The sequence below is a fragment of the Anopheles maculipalpis genome, chromosome 3RL (assembly GCF_943734695.1).
Source record: "Anopheles maculipalpis chromosome 3RL, idAnoMacuDA_375_x, whole genome shotgun sequence".
Lineage (NCBI taxonomy): Eukaryota > Metazoa > Arthropoda > Insecta > Diptera > Culicidae > Anopheles > Anopheles maculipalpis.
In genome coordinates, this window is record NC_064872.1 from 87,842,029 (window position 1) to 87,858,228 (window position 16,200).

At 43.1% G+C, this 16,200-nt stretch overlaps 1 protein-coding gene across 2 annotated transcripts in view; it reads left to right on the top strand.

Annotated features, from left to right (window-relative positions):
• Positions 1 to 16,200, top strand: part of LOC126563088 (neuronal calcium sensor 2) — a 62,053-nt gene that overhangs the window by 22,981 nt on the left and 22,872 nt on the right. For both annotated transcript variants that reach the window (XM_050219703.1, XM_050219701.1), the window contains exons 2-3: positions 541 to 654; positions 12,749 to 12,892. In XM_050219703.1, the coding sequence (XP_050075660.1) occupies positions 544 to 654; positions 12,749 to 12,892 (255 nt within the window). In that variant the 5' untranslated portion in view covers positions 541 to 543. The remainder of the gene's footprint in view (positions 1 to 540; positions 655 to 12,748; positions 12,893 to 16,200) is intronic.

Sequence of the window (16,200 nt, forward strand, 5' to 3'; positions counted from 1 at the left end):
GCGCGAGGACGATGATACATTGCTTTGCGTGAAGGTGGGAAAACGAAACGCTTTGCTAAAAACGCTCGCTCTGCACATGAGGAGAGATCTTGTGTCGGCGACTAAAGAAGGCTCGCTTGAGATTTATGATGGATATTGTTCTGAGTCGCGTTTTGTTTGCAGCATGTTTGCATGGTTTCATTGCTTCCGGTTACCCTAACGCTTTGTGGATGTGTTAAACCAATTGAAAAATATTTGTCAAAATTGATGCTTTTTTAATTTATTTTCAAGTTGATGGTAAACTTTTGTAAATAGTTCCGTTATTATTTTTGAAAACTCAGATTACAATTTGTTTCTTTGAAAATTGATGGGCAAATAATGACATGTTTTTTTTTTTAATTTTCAATTCAATTTCAAAACATAAATAATGCTGCTTTAGTGCTGCGTCGTTGTTGATTTTATTTCACGTTTATCTTGTTTTTCGATCGTCGAAAAAGCGTCTTTTCTATTGAAATAATACTATCGTTCTTTACCTTTACCGATTTTCTCCCATTTCCACAGGACATGGGCTGCTTAGGTAGTAAAGACCGCCTGTCCAAGGAGGATATGGACTTTCTCAAATCGCACACCCGGTACGATGAGTCCACAATCAAGGAATGGTATAAAGGCTTCAAGGTAAGTGGGTTAAAAGTTTGCAGCACCCCATCGCTGGCACCTGTCTCGTTGACTTTGACGTAATGAGGAAGGAACAATGTTCACAGCCTAAGATGCGGCTAATGTATTTTACCTTCAAGCGAAGCATTGCCTCGGTTGGTTCACGCGCGTCACGGCCGAGCACGTCTAATTTCCAAATAGCCAAGGGGGCTTTTTGCGTTCAATTTACTTCCACCTTACACCGGCTTAGCAGAATGACAGAGGCTGACAGATCAAAGTCTCGCGTCCTGTGATTCGTTTCTTAGTTTTGGCTTAGTCTCGCCGGTTCGCGGCGTGTGCTTGGCCGTGCGGTGAAATGTCGCGTTTGTGCGCGGCAGTTTGATGGATTTCAGTTTGGCTTTTATTGTGTGCTTGAGTGCTGGGATGAAACGGCGCCTGGTTCCGTGATGTCCCACGGTAGTCCAATGTCCAGGATGTAATTGAATTTTGCGTAAAAGGAAGTAATTTTTTTTTTGTATCTTCCCATCAAAGTGACTTGGAATGTTAGAGCAGCATGCGGTCTTTGCTTTTCGGGAGGACAAATTGCCCTAAAATAAAATGGCTTGTTTTTTTTTTTTTTTGGTAGAAATTGATTAAATGAATGACAGCTGTACCGTCGAAAGTTTCTTTGGTTTCTTTGGACAACAGTTGCGTATCTGTTTGAGGAATAGAAAAGTCAAATCGAATTCTAATTAGCCATCGGAATCGGGCTTTGTACAGGTTCAATATTAAACTCAACTTAAACACAAATGATCAACTCTCGAAAGCGGATGCTTAGGTTAGTTATCCCCCGAAGAAATCCCTGTGACATCGTGCAATATTTTCGCTGATATCCTAAGCCCCCAGCATCAACCGAAACCTCATAATTAATTTCGAGCACAATCTTTACCGAAAGTGTGACACACACCGTACGAATGTAGCCGCGTCGCGTCCCCATTCGAGCGATAAATGTCTAATCCTTCCGATATCACTTAATTGAAACCATAAATCAAATTACACACCACGACGCTAATGCCACCGAAGCACCATCTTGCGCTTTTGTACGCACGCGGCGATGCGACCATCATTCGGTACACGGGCTGGGTAAAGTGGGTGCGAGATCGGATCGTTTGCCGAAGCTCGTACGCTATTTCTGTTCTCCTGTCAGGTTTCGTATCCTATTAGACTATGGCCCTGGCCAGGGCCGGAGATGTAACGATAGTAGGCGGTACGCTTCATTCTATGGCAAACATAATCAGCTACAATCAAGCCTAGCTGAAACACCCCCTTGGCACAGGCATCAGTCGGTGTGCGGATCCCTCTAAGATGCAACTACTCTTATTCAATTAACAAAGTTCCCTTCGGTAACTACCGGAGGCGGCTAACGTACACACGTGTACACGGCGCTTGCTCTAAGCTGAAGGTGCATTCGTTGCATGCACTGTGTCAGGTTGAGAGTGAAAAGCCAGCGTTTCTTTCGTTCAAACAGAAGCTGCTCGTTGTTCATTATTCTACCTAACATCAAGCGTGGCACAAGGTGTGGCACATGTGCGGATCTGAGGAAAAATGCATTGTGTTAAGCAAAGTTTGCTCTTATAGAGCAAAAGTTTTCTCTTTTCTGTCGGCATCAAGAAGCAAAAAGAAAGGAAAAGTAAAGTGCGATCCTCCTTGCCGTATGAGGTTTTTTCTGCTTTTGTCTTGCTGTGTGGTGGCCGTGACCAGGATACGCGCTTGTGGAAAGTGCCTGATTTCTGAACTGTTTTACGATTCTCGCACGAGTGCGAAACTTTCGTGTGTGTGTGTGGATGTGGTGAATATTATGGTGATTTTAAGACTGGTTTTTTATTTCCTTTCAGCGTATTTGCTTCACTCTGAAGTTCATCTAAGCTAAGCAAACCGGTTCCCTGAATGGACTGTACTGAAGATGGCATTTATTTTCCCTCATTTGCCAGAGCTGCATCAACACATGAATACCTACCACATACACTCACACACACGCACATACTTTCTTTTATGATTGTAAGTGTGGTTTTTGAGGATTTAACTCCTTTTTCCATTCCATCAACCACGAAGGCGATACGTGCGCGTTTGTATGTGTGTGCGAATGGCAGAGGAGGAACTTTTCCATCGTATTCAGGCGCCCGGTAGCCACGGCAGGCTGACTTCTTTTTAGTGCCCGCCGGCTCGTTTCATGGAAAAGAACTTGCTCAGATCACAACATCTTTTCCTTCCATTTCCGGCGCATTCTCATAACTTTCGGAATGGGGCAAGTTTTTCTTCCAGCAGCTCGTTAGGAAGGTGCACGCAGTATAAGTGGCAGCATGTGCTTGTACTACGGGTAGAGGTGAAAGAAAAATTGTAATGGAATTTCGATGAAAAGAAAAATCTCTACCATCTTCAACAGTAACACTCCACACGTTATATGTTCACAGTAGTTAAAAGTTTTTTCTTCCCCATTCGCCCCCGGTGTGTAAAGGAAAGCATTTTCATCTGTTCTGCACAGGACGAGTTTTGTGGCATGTTTTTTTTTACAGTTCACACTATATAAAGCGGGATTATTTTTATTCCAAGCTCGTACGGTGGCAAAGGTGTACTACCCATCATTCGGTGGTAACAACAACAGATACTTACGGTTTATGATGCGATATACCTATTTAAAGACTGTCATATTTCAACGGTTCTGTCGGCTGGAAAATGAACTATGATGTAATCGGCTTTAAGTGCTTTGGTTTCAAAATTGCTTCCGCTGGAAGAATGCCAACGCAGCACAATCGGGCCACAACTTTCAATCGCTTCGTCAAGGCGGGCCGTTTTTTGTTGTGCTGCTTTTCTCCCGTCTACTAGAACCGAGCCACCGGGTGTTTCGACAGCGATCCACAGGCACGATAGGCTACACAGCTCACTCACTCGCACGCTCGCCCTCGCCCTTACCAGACCGAGATGGTGATTAAATTTTCACATTCTCCGATCGATGGATGCTTTTGGAACCGATGCCTGTGAGTGTCTTATCGGTGGTTCATTGCGATGATGAAAAGGATATCGAACGCTGAAGAGTGCGTGAGACACCGGAAAGGAGCAATACGCGCGGATAATAGATGGCCAACTGTTGAGCAGGGCTTTCGCCCTGGGAATGTACGTCGGTACACTGTTCAATAATGAAAATTTAATTTCGCACCCGTCGCTGCTTTGCCGGACGTTTGGAGCTTCTTTTTTTTCTCTCTCTCTCTCTCTCTCTCTCTCTCTCTCTCTCGCTGCTCAGGATGCTTATGGACGGTTGACGATTGGATTTGTGTGTTTCATTCGGAGAGTGCACATCATGTCAGAATCCTCGTGATGATGTATGCAGACGCCATCTGCTTGCATATGCCACCGAATGGCAGGCATGAAGCGAAAGGAATAATGCCTCGCTTTAATGGATTTCGCTAGTTGAAAAGCTTTATTTGGTTTTCCAATAAAAAGCATGTTAAATGAAATGTCAGCATGAATAGTATATCAGATAATTTAATTATTTGCAATTGTATGAGGGAAAAAAAAGATTCTCTTTGCAAGGGTTAATGCCAGAATAGCCGGATATGAGAATACTTTCTTCTCGAAGCGATGGTAATTGGTCGTGCGCTTAAGTCGCCCAGACAGTGGATGTAATTTCGGATCAATTTAGCTAATCCTTTAATCCTTTCGGCTTCTATGTGTGGGCGGGAAATTGACTAGCTTAGAGTAGAAGTAACAGAGGCGAATGACTTTAGCCGTCGTTCAGTTCAGATCGCAAAATGATAATTTAGCATAAATTATTCAATTCTTGTAAATTTCCATTATATTATGTACATTTGTTTTTGTAGAAAAAAAGCACAAGTTATTCCACCGTGTTCTTACCTTTAACTCAAACTCATCCCATCCGCACTGAAGCAGGTAGCTGATCAGGGCAGACAAGTTATCGCACAGAAGGGTGCGAAATAAAAGTGTGTATAAAAAGCATTAAACGTAATTTGATACCCCAATATCCATGTGCCGGAGATCCGCTTGTTGCGCTACTGGACCGGGCGTCCCTTCGGGCACCAATTCTGCACCGGTTTAACAACGGCACGTGGTTGGTGGCATAGTAAACGGTGTGTGTGTGTTTGTGCGTACATTAGGCAAAACAAAACACTAAACATCCTTTTCGTTACGTTTTCCGTTTCGATGTCAGTCCAAGGCTTCATGGAGTTTTGGCGTGCTTGGCGTGCTTGGCGTGTTCATGTTGCTGTTACGCTCTGATCCTGTGCGAGCTTTAATCCTCGCTCGCTTTGACATCGATACTTGGCCACTAGCATGCCGGGGCCTTTATTGGCGAAGGGTTGCTTTGCAAAGGGTAGAGCGGGAGACCGGTTAGTTTACTTTATTTAGTCCAAGATGGGCTCATGTTACGGTAGGCTAATTAAGAACTGCTACGTCCCTACCACCGGAGATGTGACCCGCAAACGCAGAGAGATGGCTAATTATGGTCGATTGTGGGGCGGTATCATTGGGTATTTCTTTACGAATTGGTAGCGTAACCATTGTGCCGTTGGTTTGAAAGGTTCAATCAGCCAGTGGAGCGTAAGATAATAATTTTCCAGGATTGGTTTGCGTGCGTTGGTGTTCGGAGTGTGATGAATATTGCTTTCGAAAGTTTAAATAAGGTGCTTAAAGGAATGATTACCCTTTATGAACCTCTTGAATGATAGCAATACACGAAATACGAAAGAACAACACACATCGATAGAACAGTTTGTATCACGTTTAGGGCAAGGCTCACAGTACAGCAGCTTCTGGAAAATGTTTAACTAGGGCGTATTGGTGTATCTGAATCGCGTCCTTTAACCTTTATTAAACATGCTACAAGAACATATTGCCACAAGTATGAAATTTTCCCAAAATTTGGCTACCCTAAACCACAAAAAAAAACCTTCTTCTCTCTCTAGCCTACATTATTGAATTAAAAACAGAAATTTACAGTAATAAAGGCCTCACAAACAACAAGACCGGTTAAAAAAACATGAGGAAAGTGTCCATCTGTTCTCTTTAAGCATAAATTAAGTGGAAAGGAACAGCTGAACGATTAACGTAATGTGTGTATCATCTCGATTTATGGCACATGTTTGCTCATAAAACGATAAACTATCCAATCCTCCATTTTTTTTTTCTCGAGACACTGATTATTTAATGCCAACCCAAAATGACAAATGGAATGTAAAAATGGTGGTAGAACAAACATTTCACGGCTTATTGATAAATCCAATCATTCACGAACTGTATCGACCGGTTCTATCGGTTCTGCTTGTTTGTGTAATGCACCGCAACAATACACGAGTCGTTGCGCCCGGTTAAACCTCAACATTGTTCAACTGGAATAATTTATCGGTTAGACAGAACATGATTACCGTACTGGCCGTACTGCAAACACAAGCCGCAACTACCATTTTCCATCGGCAACGCTCCAGCACTAACCAATTGTTGTGCGATGGATGTTGTAAGGTCAAGCCATCATATCACGGTGCGGTTCAAAGCTGGGCAGAATTAGTACAGTTGGCTTAACGCTCTGTATTCTGTGCTTCAACGCTCTGTGTCACTAGTATGGGAAAGGATGCTGCTTGCTTCCACGCTCCACCCACTCGGCACACCTTTTACCGAGGCTTATCATGCGATTGTGGGGATTCCATTTTCAAGGACACTACGCTCACATTAATCTTGTGTGAAATTTCAATTGCATTGTTGGGGATAAGCGTTCCCAACCTACGCAACACCCTAAGACTGGTTGTACGGAAATTAGATTTCACTACTTTTCACCACAAGAAACCGTAACACGCCCAATGGAAACGTCCTGCGTGGGAAAGGAAGCATGTCCTGGACGTGCTCTGGATGCTTGGTCCCGTTGGCGTGTGTGTGTGTGTATGTGTGCTAATACCGATTGTTGTTCTCGGCTTTGTACCGACAACGGAGATAATTCAAGACACTTCAACTTGTTGGTTAAAACATTGATGTTGGGATTCTCCTCCCTCCCCTTAACTGGGACCTGGGACAATAATTCCTTTGTTAAATAGTTGTGGGAATGTTACATAATCGAAATGACACACTCATCTTGAGGCGGCCTGCTAATGTCAATCAGTGAAGTGTCTTGGCTTTGGAGCAAGTTGGAGTGGAGTGGCATACGGTCCATGGAAGAAATAATCTTTACAGGTGGCTCTTGAGAAATGTCTCCACTTGGAACCGTTGTGTGTCTGTGTTCGACGACGATGTGTATGACCACAAATAATAATTGTGGCGTGTCAGAGGAGAGGTAGCGCTGGCCGTGCGGTTAGGACACACTATTAGCTTTATTTAATTTACATCACACATTTTACGCCACAGTGTCCGCTTATCGCCAGCAAGCGAGTGCGAGTGAAGTTCAGGATGTCCATATCCGGCACGAAATCATGCAGGGAAAACAATGATGATCATAAACGTCAAAGCTTTTTGCTGTGTGTGTGTGTCCTGGGTGTGAAATCCGGCCTACATCCAGTGACTCCCGGTGTGCCCGTATGCTTCGAAACACACCATCCGCAATAGCAAACTTTATCGTGCCAGATGCGCTCGTTGCAGCAAAATAAGAAGGCGACTTCAATAAAGGTCCGTTTTGTGCATCAGCTTGCAGGATGGCCTGCGAGATGCGGGAGAGAATACCTGGGAAGTTGCACTGAAATGTTCTCCTTGCCTTTGTCGGAGAAACACGGGCAGCCAAACAACGGGGCCGGTTCACTGTTGAAAAGCAGGAAATGTGCATAGTTTTATTCCATCATGGTCGTGGTGTGTTGGTGATGGTTCCGGAAATGTATGGTTTTCCCGCAATGTCTACAAGGGATCAGCGAGACGAGACGGCTGGAGGTTGATGGTTTAGAGCGGAGGAGAATTGAAGCCAGAGTTGGGAACTTTCTCATACATATTTTCATTTCGGTTTTATACTTATTTTGTAATTCAATTTATGTGACAGAAACTACCGGAACGATTTTTCACCAAGCTTTTGGAATGTGAAAAGCTGATGGAACACTCTGCTTCCCAAAAGCCGTGTTGCACAAGGGATAAAATGGTTAGATGTAGACATATTTTTCAACCAAAATTATGTTTAGCATGGCTTTAGAGCTTGTTGCTTTAGGCAGAGACATAAAAAATGGATCGTTTATGCCCTTTTCATGCGCTGGTCAGTCCCAGGAGGTTCTGGTTCGTGCACAGATTAATTAGGCGATAGTAGATTGTGTTTGACTTTGTATCCTAAAGACATAATTTTGTTTTATAATTTATTGTCCCACTAGGAGCACTTTAAAGCCTATATTTAGAGCAACAGTTATAGTTTTTGAATAAATCGAATAAGTCAGAGATTGTATCATTATTATTTTTATGTATAAAACTAGTAAAAGTTAAATAAAATAACCTTGAATTTGCCTTCTTTTAAAAACATGGAAAGATCACGTCTACCATTCTTTCTCTATTCCTTCGCGCATTGCCTTTAAAACTTTTGCCTAACATTTGCGCCGTGTCGTTGGAAAAGAAATTTTTAATTAACAAATTCAATCACCTTTTTCACCTTTCTTTGCCGTTTCTCTCGGGGTTGAGTGGCCAATCTTTTTCTCTTTTTTTTTTCTTCTTGCACTTGTATTGAAAGCACCGAATCCTTCATCAAAATGCGACAAAAAAAGGAGGGAAACATATACTTTGCAAAACTAGTTAGAGGTAGTTGACGAAATGAGTTTTGCGAAGGAGAGACAAAAAATCAATACACCGGAAGAAAAGCCAAAATGCATGACTTTCAGGAGGAAGGTTTTCTGTGTGTTTTTTTTCTTTTGCTGTTGCTGCTGCTGCTGCCTTCTTTTACCCTACCAACCATCACGAACACAGTGGTGAAAAGTATAACAATGGTACAACCTTCACGAAAAATCTCTCGCCTTCTACCAATCAATCGTGCACGAGGGTCTCCATTCTAAGGGTTGCCTATTTGGTGTGTTTGAATCGATACCGCTGGCAAAAAGGTTCACTTGCCTGGTTTGTGAAGGCGGCGTACCAGCGCTGCTGATGATGATGAGGATGATTCGATTGTCGATCGGAAAATTTTCTTGGAAAAATAAACTTGACTTCTTAACGATATTTTGCAGAGAGGTAAAAGTTTAGGTGTTTCTGTATGTTTGTATAATGGTATGTTGTGTGAGTAGTGCTCCGATTTGGTTGACTTGATGCGTGTGTATTTGTAAGGCTCATTTGCGTGACTATTTTGCACTCCATTCTTAGGGCCTTCGGTTTGTGTATACTTGAAGGAAAAGGAAAACAAGTTAAATAAATAGTTGTTTGTGATAAGAGTTGGCTTGATACGCATTGTGCTTGAGTACAATGCCAAACACGAGACTATTGCTCACAGCGAATCTCTTTCGTGGCATTGAACTAACTAGCTGGTCGAATCGTGTGCCAGGAATAGGTTGCAAAGCTCTTACCTTATTCATGGAGTACGAGTGCGTGAAAGCTTCCCACATCGAGGAGAGACATTCAGCACACCCGTGGTGGTCCTGTGCGGTACACGGGTGCTTGATAAATAAAATTAGAATAAAATCGATACGAACGAATCGTTGCTGTTGCTCCCTCTAGCAAAAGAGCACACGTCCCACTGCTCCCTAGCGGACGATCATTTCGATTATGTGTTGTGTTGTTTTGTTCCCCTTTTTTATCACACTCGCCACAATTCGTACGTCACTGTCGGCTTTTTGGTGGGTAAGAGCAAAAAGGTGAGGGAAAAAAGCCCTTGCCTGTGCCACTGTATGACACGCCAAGTGTGCGTTTCGGGCTGGCTTTGTTGTACCAGCCGTTGTTGAGCACCTTCTACAATGACGCTCGCGAGAGCCCACCTAGTGTGACGTGTGAGCAAATATTTTCCTATCGCAATGTTGCACGACAACACCAGTCAGTCAGTCGGGGTTTTACGCGCACCTGTAGCACCGCGGCAGACGTTCGGTCTGACTGTGAGAGCGTTCAATTTCAATCATGAGCATACCAGCAAAATATAGCCATTTTGCTGGTCGCGGCGTTTCAGAACGCGCGAGAAAATGTAAGAGCAAAAAATTGAGCATCCCGTTGCTGTTTTTAATTGACTTATGTTTAATATGAAATATTATGTCTGGATGTGTTATTCTTTCGAAGGTTTTATAACTTTTTTGTTTCGGCCAGTCAGTCAGTCAGCAGCAGGTGGTAGTATTTCATCAATCAATCTCTGCTGGTGAGTGCGTGTGCGTGAGTGGAGCATGAAAAATGTTTCGCAAAATCGAAGTAAAACAGCACAACCGGAAGGATTGTGTACACGGCAAACGGGGCTTTTCGGTTGATCGTGCCGAGGGAAAGAAGAAAATCGGAAAATTCTATAGCGAAGTTTGTGTGCGTGTCGGCGGTAGGCTTGGAACACGGGGTTTTTTTTAATACTCCTTTATAGCTTAAAGTTGGCGTGATTGATGTTGCCCGGAGACCTCATCGCTGCGGTAAGTGATGAGGGTTTGATTGCAATTTTGATCCTGCGGTTAGATCAGTGTTGGGAAGAAGTAATGAAACGTGTAATTGATATGTAAATAATTAATGTAGTAGATTTATCCTTTTGGTACGTTTTTTTTGTTTGTGCTAGCTGCCTTGCTCGGCGAGCGAGCGTGTGGTGAAAAATGTTTTTAAATTGACTTAATTTAATGTTGATTGCGTTAAAAGTTTCATACGTGCCTGCCTTTCCATACGCTGCGCATTATTATCCCAACAGCGGGTATGAATTTTCCACACATTTCCCACGCCGACAGGAAGGATAGCAGACAGGGCAAAAGTTTCCCTTGCCGGGTAGGTTGGCAAAACTAACGGCTTACGCTTTTTTTGATTGATGGCCTCGACGTATGAATGTACGCGTCGTGTTCGTTCGGCGTCCGAAGGTGATTCATGATTTTCCGCCTTCTGCTAATACGGGAGACTATTGGGCGGCTGGTCTGTGTTAATACCCCCTTGTCCGTTGTTTTTTATGTGTACTCCTACGTCATATCCATGACGCCATATTGTCCCGATTTACGTGCGAAAGGAACAAACAGCGACGACGTCTTGCATTTATTGTTTGTGCGTTTACAATTGGCACGGAAAGGTCAGCAAGCAGCAAGCAAAATGTGGAAATGGTATGGAATTTCCTTCGCAGGGGTAGAGGAAAACGATGTTAACGACGGAAGCAATAAGACATACAGGACAAGGTAATGGTTAGGTTTTATTGAGCACTTGAATAAATGTTAACATGATTGCTACATTTGCAATTCATTACACATTACGCTGCATTTGTTCTGTAGGGGAGTTGCATAAACAAGGGCTGTTTTATTTGATGGAATATTTTCTTCCGATACGATGGACGGTGGCGTAGCTGTGGAAAGCATAAATCTTCTTAATATTCAGGTTGACAACCTAAAGAGGCTTTGAGATCTGTGAAACGTCGCTAGATATGCCAAACGTTGAACGGTATCTTGCGAATTGCATACCTTTAGGCTGATGAAAAACATTTTAGTAAATAGTAACTAATCACCGTGGTAAAGTTTGCAATCATAAATTAAGGAATACATGTCCCCCTCCGTATCCCAGACAGACGATTCCAGTATTGGGGACAGTATTACGATTCAAAGTTCAAAATAAGATTCAACGAGCAACATTAAAAGTCCTGAAACACGGCAATAAATGACTTTACCTCGTCAGAAACATGGGCACAAACTAACGTTCCGTGGTCGCGTCGTCGCCCGTTTCGTTAAGGCGTTTCATAATTACTAGCGAGTTTATTTCGCAGAGGTTAAATTTACATCCTCCCTGCCAGCCAAATTAGTGCCTCCTTTGTGCCTTCTTCCAACGCTGAGCATTGATTTATTATGACATTAAGGTTTGAAGATAATTGCCGTCCCGCGTTCTACGGGTCGGGAACGTACACTTCCGTAGCCCGCAAATATTACATCACATTGCATAACCCCGTGGACGTTCGTACTTTCGTCATGCCCATTTGCCGCACACTTGGTGTGGTGAGGGGTTCAAATTTGCCTCAGGCGCTTTCCAGCGCTACCAGCACAAGGATGAAAGTGGAAAACTATAAAGTTTTCCAAGCACAACGTGTTTATCAACCTCGGCTCGGTGTGCAAAGCGGGAAAGCGTTGTCTGTGTCTAAGCCCAACGGCCCATGCAAACCCACATGGTTTGCTGCCATTTTTCAACCATTTCTCCTTTAACACTAGCAGCAGCAGCATCGGTCGAGATAAAGAGAAAACTTTAATGCACGAGCTAGCATAACGCAAACCGGAGGCTTGTTTATTGTTTCCTTACGCTCGGCAAGGAAATTTAAGCGATCAGCGGGAAGCGTCAAGGAGGCGCACAAATTTTATACAATTTGCATCACCACGCGCCTACATCTCACTCTCGGCCTCTCAATCTTGCTTTGCCCAGAAGTTGTTGTGAAAATGTTATTTTAACTGTTGAAACTTTCTGACTGGCCTGGCATCTCGCTGTGGTGTTGGTATAATTCGCTCCCATCCCATTTTTGAGCGTTCCTTTTCGGCGGTTTTGTGCACCATTTAGTGACATTCTTCTAGAGTTTTGTTGCGCATTTCCTTCGTAGTGAAAGTTTTGGCCGGCGGCAAGTAGGAAACTGTGCACACGTTTCTCAAGCCACAACTTCGAAAACCATCTTCTCGCAGAAAACACTCAGCCCACGAGAAGGCCGGCATGCAATAACACAGCGTTTAATGCTTTACATTTACATACCTTCCGCCGGCAAACGAGAAACAAAAAGCTGAAACAAGCACTGCACGCTGCGGTCGTGGAAAATCTGCTCCGTACCTAAAATTGGAGGTCATAAAATTCGGTTGTTTTTCGCCAAACTTCGTTCGTGCCTTCGGTTCGGGGTTTGTTTTGAGAAGAAACTTTGCCTTCCCCTAACGTTACGGGCAAAAAACAAGTCAACGCTGATAGGACGCGGTTGGAAAAGCTTCGAACAGCAGTTACAAACAATAATGACTGTCTTATTATGCACCGGCTTGAATGAACTAGTTTTTAAAGATTTTTCTTTCTTCTCCTTTTGCAGCAAGATTGTCCAAACGGCAAGCTAACGCCAGCGAAGTTTGTAGATATGTACAAAATGTTCTTCCCGTCGGGCAATGCAGAAGAGTTTTGCGATCACGTCTTTCGAACGTTCGATATGGATAAGAACGGTTATATCGATTTTAAGGTAAGTTGTTAAATTGTTTTGATGTTTTTTTTTTTAAACTATTGTTTGGTATAATTCTATAATTTCTGTTCAAAAGATATTCATTGGTTGGAAGTTTTGTGTTAATAACGGCTGAAAGTATGCAATTTTGAAATCGGTTTTCACGTGGTAGTAACTGATCTCGTGTTGAGTCTCTAATTGCATTCTAATTGGCACATAAATTCATTTTTAGTCAAGATGTACATTCAGGAAACAATGTTTGTGGAGTTCATTTACCAATTTATTAGTTAGATCGTAAACCTCGCATGAGAAATAAATATCAATCGTAAATTTATGGCACCATTTAACAGTTAGAAACATTGTTTAATATTTATGCAATGTATAGCACCATAAAGACGGCGCAATAGACTGAGAAAAGTTCCACCATCTCTGGTCTGGAGAATGTCAAAATTTTCCAAACATCAAAACAAAGATCGCCACGAAGCATCGTTGCGCTGGCTCGCGCAGAAATACGAAGCATATGATCCGGAAAATTTAACGATTTTCCCACCGACAGTATGCAGTCGGTTTGCTTTTCAAAGTGTAATAAAAACGGTTACATAGTACACCGAATGGTTCGCAAAGTTCGCTATTCAAGCGATGAAGCATACAGCATAACCGTGCACCATCTTTAAGGGCCCATTTTCACCTTGTCGCATGCTGCTTCTGCCTGGTTTGAAAGTATTCTTTTTTTTTCGCTCCCTTCCCAAATGCTATAAAATGGCAGATCCTTTTCTACGCCCTGCCAAGCCATGTGTGTTCGGATAATAAAACCTAGTCACTCGTTGTTCCCGCACATCGGAGCTCTGTTGAAAGGCGCCAGGTGATCGACATCGTTACCCATTTCGTCTTCGATCTTGTTACCGGTGGTGGTTCGGTTTAGGTCGAATGAACATTCCCCTCATAATGGCCATCTGCTGCTCCATTCAAACATCCATTTCCCTCCCCTTCAACTGTGCCCCTCTCTCTCGCTGGATCGTAGAACACGGTCGTGATGATCTCATCGTCGCTGTAAAAATGTTTAAAATATAAAAAAGCGACATAAAAACGATGCGATGAAAATTGCGAACGGTCGTATATGGTCAGGTTTTGAAATGTTTCACTTCCGTGCGAAGGCTCAAAGTAGAAACGTGTTTCGCGCACATCATTAAACCAAACCGTACATCAGACAGAGAGCACTGTTGGAGCCAGCAAATGGAGTTTTGCCAGCTTGAAACCGGAAATGGGAATAAAATTTTAAATTCCATCGCTTCACATTTTCACGTGTAATGATTTTTAATTGCCTGTTTTTGATACTCGCATCCGTTCGCGCTTTGTCCCGCGAGGGACGCTCTTATTTGCTTTCACTTGGACTGCCGCTTGACCGCTTGTTTCGGCTCTTTGTATGGAGGGAAGCGTACAACGGGAAGGAAAGCAAATCAAAGGAAAGCAAGCATGGATAATAAAAGTATTATAGCTTTCGGGCGTACTGCCATGTTTGCAAGCTGATGGAACATAGGCATAGCGATTGTTATTATCAAATGTACAGTGAAGGTTGTATTGGCAGTGATTTTTGTGCAGAATTAGAAGGAAGCAATCCTTTTGAATGTGCATTTTCGCAAAGTCATTGCTAGTTTGTATTTGCTTTTATACCATAGGAGTTTTTAAATTTAATATAACTTTTTAAGGTTTTATATTGCCAAGAACGTACCCTTCACTTCTATCACACACTACATGTACTTTAAACTTCAATTTATTCCCTGCTCCGAGTGTGACGCTTGACGCCGGTCACACTGATTAATGACATTCATCAAAACGTCGGCTTGAATGAAGTCCGTAAAAAAACGATATCCCGCAACGGTGCCTCCTCCCCCTCCCCCATTTTGCCCAATGTCGGCGACGCGAGATATATTGTTTTCCCCTCACCGGGCCGAAATTCATCAACTCGAGGTCCTATCGCACCTCGCACAGCACGAGGACGTCATACGATCCGTGTAAAAATTGAGCAAAACTTACACAAAAACAGCGCCGGCAACAAAATTGAGCAGCAAAAGCCTTATAACTGGATTTTATTCCTAATAATATCACACATTCACCGAGGGATCCCGGCTATTTTTCGCTGCGCACTGAAGCTGGTTTTGTGCTGAAAGAAAAAAATAGGTCGGAATTTGCTTCCTCACTCGTTCCGGCGGAAGTTACAGCTACGCCGTTCACCGTTTGTCATTATTCATAATCGGTTTAGAGATTGTTTCCATTTTTCGTCCCAATGCTTCTCGCAGCTGGCTTTGCTTTGAAATAGGACAGCTCGGTTGGTCGTTGCAACCTTTTGCTAAATATCAGGCAGCAACCGAGGGTGGGAGGGGGTCGGGAAAGTGGGTCAAGCTGTCAAGGTGCGAAATGCAATAAAAGTTTATGCGACATTTTCCTCGTTAGCAAACTCGGGCTGGAAAAAGATTTCATTTTCTGACGCACCGGACGCTTCATGACCGGTACCACGGTTTTACACTGAACGTAACAGCGTAATGTTTAAGCCCAACGGGGGCGGGGTTTGCTTGCTCTCGCTGTGGTGCTATGCTCCAAAATGTCCGCTGAAAAGGCTTACCGATGGATGGCAAACGAGTTGAAATATGTTGCAAACCCCAGTGAAGGTACGTTTCACTTGGGGACAAAATTTAAAAATTACTCCTTACGGTAGCGAAAAGCTAGTCTTTGCTTTAACGAACGTATCCGCAGTACTCAGTTGGGTTGCTATTTTGACAGCTTCGATGTGTCGTTTTATCGTTTGAAAAACTGCATAAAATATATAAATGTCCCGGGCACGGGAATGAGTAAAAACGATCGATGGAAATATACGATGAACGAAGAAAGGTAGACGATTCTATATGCTCCATCGTACCAGAGAATTCAGCACGTCGGGATTGCAACTCACTTACCATCCATTTGTGCTGTCAACTGCACCGAGAAGTGTGACGATTTTCGCACCAAACTAAAAACATGACACTTTCATGTGATGTCGACAAATTGAGACCCACTGGCCTGGAATCTGTTTTTTTTTTTCGGGAAACCGACCAATAAGTAAACAGTGGAAAAAATAACTTTTTATGGAAATACGAACCGTGTGGCGGATTGGATGGCAGAGCTGAGGTTCATCTTTTCACCTGGTAGCCATTAGTTTGTCACACTGTGGTCGTTGGATGAACATTTATGTCATGGGATTTTTTGGAGTGTCATTTGTTTTTGTCTGATGTGGTTTGTTGGGATTCTGTGGTTGTCAGATAATTTAATGTTTGAGCATGGTTGTTTGTCCTGGT